This window comes from Doryrhamphus excisus, linkage group LG9 (genome assembly GCF_037039965.1).
Source record: "Doryrhamphus excisus strain RoL-2023G ecotype Guam linkage group LG9, RoL_Dexc_Guam_v1.1, whole genome shotgun sequence".
NCBI lineage: Eukaryota > Metazoa > Chordata > Actinopteri > Syngnathiformes > Syngnathidae > Doryrhamphus > Doryrhamphus excisus.
Window position 1 is genome coordinate 500,748 of NC_136365.1, and position 8,762 is coordinate 509,509.

At 41.3% G+C, this 8,762-nt stretch overlaps 1 protein-coding gene across 2 annotated transcripts; it reads right to left on the bottom strand.

The window, feature by feature from the left end:
- vegfc (vascular endothelial growth factor c) lies at window positions 1–8,538 on the bottom strand. 2 transcript variants are annotated; one of them, XM_058074549.2, is made up of 8 exons: window positions 8,126–8,538; window positions 6,640–6,853; window positions 5,992–6,031; window positions 5,841–5,910; window positions 5,446–5,585; window positions 3,948–4,072; window positions 3,267–3,591; window positions 1–1,876 (listed from the first exon to the last, which is right to left on the bottom strand). In XM_058074549.2, the coding sequence occupies exons 1-8, from the start codon at window positions 8,228–8,230 to the stop codon at window positions 1,768–1,770; spliced, it is 1,128 nt and encodes a 375-aa protein (XP_057930532.2). In that variant the 5' UTR covers window positions 8,231–8,538; the 3' UTR covers window positions 1–1,767. The 2 variants fall into 2 exon arrangements, with proteins under 2 accessions (XP_057930532.2, XP_057930531.2); XM_058074548.2 differs by having other exon boundaries at window positions 5,841–6,031.
- Between the last annotated feature and the right edge of the window lie 224 nt (window positions 8,539–8,762).

The following is an 8,762-nucleotide window of genomic DNA, read 5'->3' on the forward strand; positions in this document are numbered from 1 at the left end:
TTTTAATCAGGCAAAATGTGGCAATCTACAGAAGTTAAAACATCCTTCAATAAATTATTCCATCCATTTCTTACAAGACAATTGAGACGACGTAAGTCCATGAAATTCCAATGAATTTCTGAAAATTTCATCCAAATCCATTGAGAACATTTCAAGTTATTTTGAACACAAACAAACAAAAATATAAACATTGGCAAAAACATATAGGTAATAACGGGGATGGAGATTTTTCAAACACTGTCAGTCAAACCTTTCCTATGAGCTATTTGAGGCTAGAAATACAATACAAAAAATCTCATCAAAATATTCTGTGCAGTATTTGCTGTATTACATGAATTCCGTGATGTCATCACTCTATCCAAAACAAGTCTTTATAAATATATTTGTAGTGCAATACATTACATAAATATACTGGCTTCATTATTTATTCTGTAATGATATAAAATGTGGATAAACAAAATAAGTTTTTGTGTTCCTGTCCATAATATTTTATGATAGGTTTTTTGCTACAGAGACATTGTTAAAAAAATGGATTGATTTGATTTCACCCCAAAGGAAAGCATAAGTACTTGGTGGAGAGGTCAGAGGTCACGGAGGTCAGACGTTTCTTGTCGTCTCAACAACTCCGGAAGGGTTTTTGTCAGAGAAACAATGCGTTTCCACCTCCGTGTTTGCCAGTATGGACGGGCTTGTTGGGCTCGTAGCCACGTTTCCCTTCCTCCAAACGTCATTCATCAACGTCAACGTCAACGTCGGCCATTCCAGACGTCATTGATCAGCTCCTTGCTTGGAATTTGGGCTGGTCCCTCGTTTGCCTCCCAACCGTCCTTACCCCACCAGCTGAAGTCTTGCATTGAGCTCCAGAGCCACGGTGATTTCTTCAATTTATGAATGACTACTTCTTGGAAAGATCTTTGGTCTTGCCCGGCTGGTGGAGAGTTTGAATGAAAGCCAGTGTTTCTGTGAATGGGGTCTGTTATCCACAAAATGAGTTGAGAGTTGGAGTGGCGGCCAGAATGCTTGCTAGTTGGTAGGGGATCAAATACTTACATCACTTCATCAAAAACAAAGGAACTTAGAGCTTTTAATGAACGTTTCCACACGTATTATGTATTGTTCGTGTCGTTGGAAAGGGGGTAAACTTACAAAGCAGGGGATCAAATACTTATTTCCTCCACTGTATCAGTATCATGGTTTATTCATTTATTCTGTAATTACATTCAATTTAGATTAAAATACAAAAATGCTGCCTATTGTATTAGAAATAAATAAAGATAATATAACTAAAGATAAGTTAAGGTGGAGGCGGCCATTTGTTTATATTGATATCCATCTTAATGTCATAAGGATTACAGAGATGAGAGCAAAATCTGTTATTTGTTGAGGATTTGAGAAGCAGGTCTGTCTTAGTTAGGGACAGCGGGTGTGGTGGCACGCCTAGTTAGCGTCTGGTTTTGAAGCATCTGGTAGAACTTGTCATCCAAGATCCTTAGCTGCTCATCACAGTTGCCAAAAGCTGGCTGATTTTGCTGTAGAAGTCCCAATAATATGATGATTATCGGCTCATCCAAGCCAACTCCAGAGGACAAAGAGGCAGCCGCTGAGTTGCCATCGGTTGACAAAAGTAGCGTGCAAGTCAAAAACGCCGCAGTGCGGACGGGCTCTTACTCACTTTCATCCAAGTCAACTGCTGCCATTGCAGTCCACGGGACAAGATGACCTGGTCTGTCTTCCATCAGCAGCTTTAGGTGTTCTACAAGGTGGGGGTCAGTCCACTCGTCTCCAGTGGGACGGTACACAGCGGCACACTTCTTCGCTGAAGAAAAAGCCGGCTTCACACCTTCGTCTCCTGACTTCACATGGAGGCCTGATACAACTGTCAGCAAGGAGAAAAATGAGACAACTATTATTATATTTCTGTTCTTTCCGGTCAGGTTCTCTCCAATAGTGCCATCAAATTCAGCTCTAAACCTGGACAATATTCTAACATCTGCTTTAGCTGGTGGCACCACAACAGTGGGCATATTGAGGTGACCAGAAGTGGCGTGGACCCCCCCTCAAGCCAGCAATACATTTCCCTTTTCTCTGTCGTGTGTTATGTTTCAATGTGGATTGTGCAAATGAACCTGGACCCCCCTCATGATACTCAAGTACACTTGAAAAACACTAAAGTAGTCAGTTCTACTGATTCACATAAATCACTTTGTAAACAGGCTCACATTGGACGGATATGTGTGTGTGTGTATGTGTGTGTGTGTATTGTTTTTTTCTCCTGTGCTGGGACAGGAAATAGTTAAGTGGCAGGTAGGAAAGGTCATTAGCACAGCCAAATCTTCTATTACACTCTGCAGTTTTAACTGAGTGATATCCTCTAGTACTCAAACACTTTGAGACTAAAAAAATGGAGACTAATTTTCCTCACACACGTCATTGAATGGTATGGAATGGAGTTGTGTGGTGGTATGGTATGTTATGGTGTGGTATGGTATGGTAAGGGTTGGCCATGCTTTCAATTGGAATGATTCAGAGTCCAGGGTGTACCCCGCCTCTCGCCCCAAGACAGCTGGGATAGGCTCCAGCACCCCCGCGACCCTCGTGAGGATAAGCGGTGGAAAATGAATGAAGATTGCCCGCTCCCATTCCAGTTCCAAACCATTTTCGATTCTGATGCTTTAAAGTTTTATGGTTTTAATGATGGTGCTAATCACAATTCTGACATTTTAAAATCAAATTAATGTTTTGAATGGCTATTTTAAACCAGCATATAAATACCAATGTATTCAACTTCAATATAAATGTCATGATGTTTCTTTTTACAGAAGTACACTTACACAGATGATGTTTACATTTGAAAATCTCATAAAATGACAAATATATATCATATAAATAAATATATTGAGTATTTATATAAGTATAAATAATATATTATTGACACCCTTGATGAAACCCTTATTTTGTTACAAGTAAACCAAATGCAGGAATTGAAATAAAAAAACTGTAAAAAATCCCAGGAGAACCACACTGTTGGTCCTGGAGATGTTGATGTCCAACCCCAGGTATGGTATGGTATGGTGTGGTGTGATTTATTTGTTTCAGACATGCTTACCTAAGAAAAAACAGATATGATGTTGTCTTTTCTCAGTCTTGTATTCCTACATCTGATTTAGATCATTTAAAGACTTGTGAAGTAAGTAGACAATGACTGTCACATTGTGTCACAAAAATGTCTAATAATGTTATTTTGTTATTTTGCTTTGTCATCTTACCTGCAAGTAGCATAATGAAACCTCCGCCCTTTTAGAAAACACTTAGTGGGGGACTGGTTACATTCGCAGGAGCACTTAGTCTTGTCGAGTGGCTGGTGCTTTGGACAGGTCTTACTGCATGTGCACTGGCAGGTCTCCTTGTTGTATACGTGGTTCTGGGGGCACGGGTGGGTCGGCGCCGTGTTGCACACACACTGGCAAGCACTGCGGTCAAAGTGACGGTGAGCGCCGCAGTCTGGAGTCGGATCTGTGCGCCGACATACACACTGACAGGTTTCCACATGCAGTTCCTTATGCGGGCCACACACATCAGCTGGGAATATGTCTGGAGAGATGGACAGATGTATTTATATAACTGTCATTCATGTTAGCGTATGCTAGCTCATGCAGCTAGGGTAGCAGCTATGCTAGCGATGACAGCCCACTCTCTCCGTTCATTCCACTTATAGAAGCAATGCACACAGACCGATGCAGAGTGAACCCTCTTGTCATCCAGCCTGTGTGGCTCAGAGAGACAGCACACATGCATACGTACATGTATATGTCAATTCCATTTACCATCATTCAACTCATCCATTATCGTAACAACTGAGACTTTCAGTCAGGATTCCACACATTTTATTAGATGAGACCACAGAAAGTAAACATAGCATCTTGATTAGAAAACGTGCAAAAGCTCACCGAGTTCTTGGGGCGATCTCAGAAGGGACGATGATGGACTATGATTGTTTGCCGTGTTGACACATCGACACCGTCTGCTGCTCCAATCTTGATCTTGGGCACACGCCTGATTGGCTATTGGGCACCTTCAACAAACATTTAAACTGTTTTGAAAAAATCACCTACTACAAGATTATACTATGTTAATTAACAACTACTAAGGTCTAAACATAACGTATAACAAGTGCCCGCAGGGCATGCTGGGTAGTCCTGTGATGAATGATAAAACATTGGATCGCGGGTCTCCTTGTGTAATTCCGTGACCACCTCTGGTGGGCTTGATGGTCTACATCAGAGGTAGAGAACCTATGGCTCGGGAGCCAGGTAGGGCTCTTTTGATGACTGTATCTGGCTCTCAAGCATTTCTTACCACAATAAAAATGTATTTTTGCTAAGATATTAAAGTAAACATCACAGAAATGACTGTTAAAAATAATATTAAAAATCAAAAACTTTTTAATGCATTTTAATTTGTCCATCTATTTTCTGCTGCAATACGGCCGACCATATCCATCTTTCCTGATATTTTCCAGGTCAAACACCAAAACTCGATTATTACTGGGTAATGCGTTAGTCTACCTCGGTCATTGAGATGTCAACATGTAAATATAAACTTTTCTCCTTTAGTCAAATAGTCACCTAGCTAAAGCTGCAGAACCAAGCCTTCTGGCGAAGATGGCCAAAAGAATGAAATATACGGAGTATGGTGCAAAACTATGCAGCAGCAGAAGTTGTATTAATGGCAACAAGTATTATTTATTATTAGACACTTCGCTGCTCACGAAAGTGTGCTGGCCACACCCCATTGGCGTGGGGTAGTGTGCCTGGTCTACATAATTAGAACCCATTATCTAAAACTGTTGGTCTTACATAAAAATGCACACATTTTATTGCATTCAATGTTTAAAAATGTATATGGCTCTCACAGATACACATTTTAAAATATCTGGCCTTCATGGCTCTCTTCTCTTCGCCAAAAAGGTTCCCGACCCCTGTTCTACATGGATGGGCTTGGTGTGACGTGAAAATGTACATATCTTTGTTATTGGATTAAAAGTAAATTCATTCCTTCATTTTCTACCGCTTTTCCTCACGAGGGTCACGGGGGGGGGGGGGGGGGTGCTGGAGCCTATCCCAGCTGTCTTCAGGCGAGAGGCGGGGTACACCCTGGACTGGTGGCCAGCCAATCCCAGGGCACATATAGACAAACAACCATTCACACTCACATTCATACCTATGGACAATTTGAAGTGGCTAATTAACCTAGCATGTTTTTGGAATGTGGGAGGAAAGCGGAGTACCCGGAGAAAACCCACGCATGATTTACGTGTGCTGCCCATCCCACAAAAGTATGTTCCTTACAAACACGCTTTCCAATCTATAAACTCTATTGGGACCAAACACAGAACTTTTTGCTGTAGGTGTACCCCCCGATGTGAAATCATGGTGTAGTACTTACTGGGGCACGGCTCTCCTGATGATGCTGTGGACGTGTTTGTACATGTCCAGTTTGGACAAACACCTGCACTGCGTGTGATTGGCCACACTGATGGTTACAGGCTTGGTGCCTTGGCTGACAGGTACTGTGATCTCAAAAATCTGCAATATGAAAAAGATCATTTAGGCAAAGAATTATACAAATACGCCGCCACATAAAACACACATGATACCCTCTTATAACATGACCTCATTAACGAAGACCACTCTTTACCAGCGTCCATTACAGGTGGGAGAGATGTGGCTCTATTTGTGTCTATATTGTGTATCAGATGAAGTTTGGCAACATGGATGTGCAATACAAAGAACTGCTAGTAGATATTTCCCTTTCAGCCTAGAATTTGAACAGTTACTCACAGATTTGCTGAGGTAACCAGTGGAGATATTCCTGCATTGTTTGTCCTCTGAGTGGCAGCATCCTCCACATCTGTAGACGGACACACATGGTGGTTTATAGAAGATGTTGGTGGGTGCACCAAACTCCCTGCCCACGTCGACACACACTTCCCTGGGTATGCACTGGGTTTTTCTCCACTCTGACTCTATACCTGCACACACAAAGTATCCAGTTCATCAATGGCTGGCTCTGGGGGGGAGGGGTCGGCCCTCACTCAAATATCCAGAGTATAAATACTAATATACATTTAGAAAAAATAAAATAAACCCTGGTTTTCTTCACAAGTTAATTTGGCTCCAACTATGTTGCTGCTGTGGTTAATTTGCCTATTCCAGCGTCTCCCCTGGGATCATGTGACCTAGTGCTACAAGGTCACATATGTTCTCGGCCACGCATTACAATCTACAGTCGATCTTTGCTTTTTTAACGTAATATACAATATGCATATCCGTATCCTTAATCTCCCTCACATGATTAGTAAGGTAAACAATGGGGAAAATAATTTTAATAATTTGATCCTGTGCTGATTTTATTGTACTGTGGACCTAATTCCTAGTAGTGCACTCTAAGCATCATGGGAACTGTACTGCATTTTCCACACGAAACGGCACACTTAAAAGTCTTTCATTTTCTCAAAAATCTACGATGCGCCTTATATGTGAACTTGATTATTCCTTGCTCAGATGAAATGTTTTTTTTCCAGGTTACGTCATCCGTGCTGGACAAAGGCCCAAGCAGAACAGCAACCCCAAAACCTACTTTTCAGAACATCCAAGTTGAGGTACGCAGCAGCAAAGGTTGTCTGGTCAGTTTCTGGGCTCAGGCGAGGAGACAGTTTGGACGTAGCAGCAAACGGTAGTTTCGATCTACACTTCAGAGCAGCCCAGTATAAAGGGTACATGAGACGCATCAGTTCATCAACACTGGATGCTGAGCGCAACCTCTGTTCCATGTCTGGCAATGCTGGGGAGTCCTGAAACAAAGAGACAACATATCGTATTTCAAGTCTTGAGTCAGCAGAGGTAAAAAAAAAACTAAAAATGTAATTACAATGTGTTAGGGAGTGCTTGGTAACCGATGGTATGTTCAAGGACCACCAAACAAAGTGGGACAGATCTGCACTTGAAACAAACAACATAAACATGCAAAAACTGTACGAATTCTAACTGTGTATTATATTTATTTATACTAAATAATTAAATAATGGCCCATATTTCCACAATTGATATGCATTTTTTGGCCTTTCCACCAATCATCATATAACTAACTGACATATGGGTAAGTGGCATTTCTGGAGACACTGAAGTTTCCTCTTAAATTGAAACCAAAAAAGGTATAAATATCAGAGGACAGACCAGAGAAGAACCCCCACCAAAAAGCAGCTGGACCAAGCCTAACCAACCAAATATGAGCAGGACACTCGTGGATGTTTCTCCTCAAACTGTCAGAAACAGAAGCCATGAGTGTCAGGAGGGCCCGACATCCACAATGTCCATAAGTGAGGCTTGTGTGTGTGTGTGTGTGTGTGCGTGCGTGTCGTATTGTTAGGGTTAAAACATTATAACAAAAAAAACATTATAAATGATGAAATGGCTGAAATGTGGTGTGCATACGCTATCCAGTAAAGAAAAATCTATTTATATATATTAAATCTATAAATATATTATTGATTTTGAACACTTCCTGTGTGTATACAACTCATGAGAACGCCTTCAGTGATTTACATGAACATGACTGTAACATGCTAATTACTTTCATCTCCAAATCACACTCCTTACTCGCTATTTTGTTTCAAAATGGCCAAATTGTGATTGATGAACGTGATGGCAATACCTACAGTAGCTGCAAGTCACCATTTCAAGACAGAGGCAGATATTGTCATTCATGGATATTTGGAGATGGACATGCACTCAGGGGCTTCTGTACTTGTGTACTTGTGTGAACTTCAACACAAATGTACACAAAAACTTTTTCACTTTTGCTTCTTGACAGTATTTGCAATACATATGAAATACGCAACACTGTCTCTTTACTGCAGTATTTTCATCCATAGGAGGTACATACATGTACATGTATGTGTTATGTTAACTCAAATATTGTTTGGGATTGGCTGGCCACCAGTCCAGGGTGTACCCCGCACAAAGTCAGCTGGGATAGGCTCCAGCACCCCCCCCCCGTACACTAGTGAGGACAAGCCGTATAGATGGATGTTGACTCAAATACTGGGAATTTTTTTCCAACTTACCGCCTCATCTATGTGCTCCTCTTCATCCTCATCAGAATATTCGCAGTAACTCAAGTCAGCGTGAAGCAGGTACGCCAGGAAGAAAGTTATTCCCACAAGGTGCATTTTTTTAAGTCCAACAACGTTTTTGTAATCCAACGATCATTAAAAAACACTTATAACAAACCCTGAGTGCACGCGCCCCTCTCGTGCCGATGACGTAATTGTCTCATTTGTCTTGAATAAATTCCAGCCTTCTTTTGGTCTTCTTGTCTTCTTGTCTTCTTGTCTTCTTGTCTTCTTGTGTTCTTGTCTTCTTTGTCCGTGTATGCTCACGTCTTTTCAAGCCAATGACTGCGTGCTGGTATCCCGCTGTGAGCGGAAAGCGGCTCATATAGAAACACTTACATCCGGTCCAAATATAATTGAATAGTCTCCTCAATAAAGGTCCGAGAGCGCCTGGCATCCTGTTTTATACCGGAACAGGGACAGTGCGCCTTCAAAACAAAAGCCAAGGTCATTTATTCTTTTTGGTTTCAAGAAGATAACTCTTTAAATCGATATTTTGTTTGGAACCGTACAATGTCACAGATTCGTTTTTTTATATCGAACAAGGGAAATGCTGCCATCTAGCGAATCATTTGAATAATTACAATCA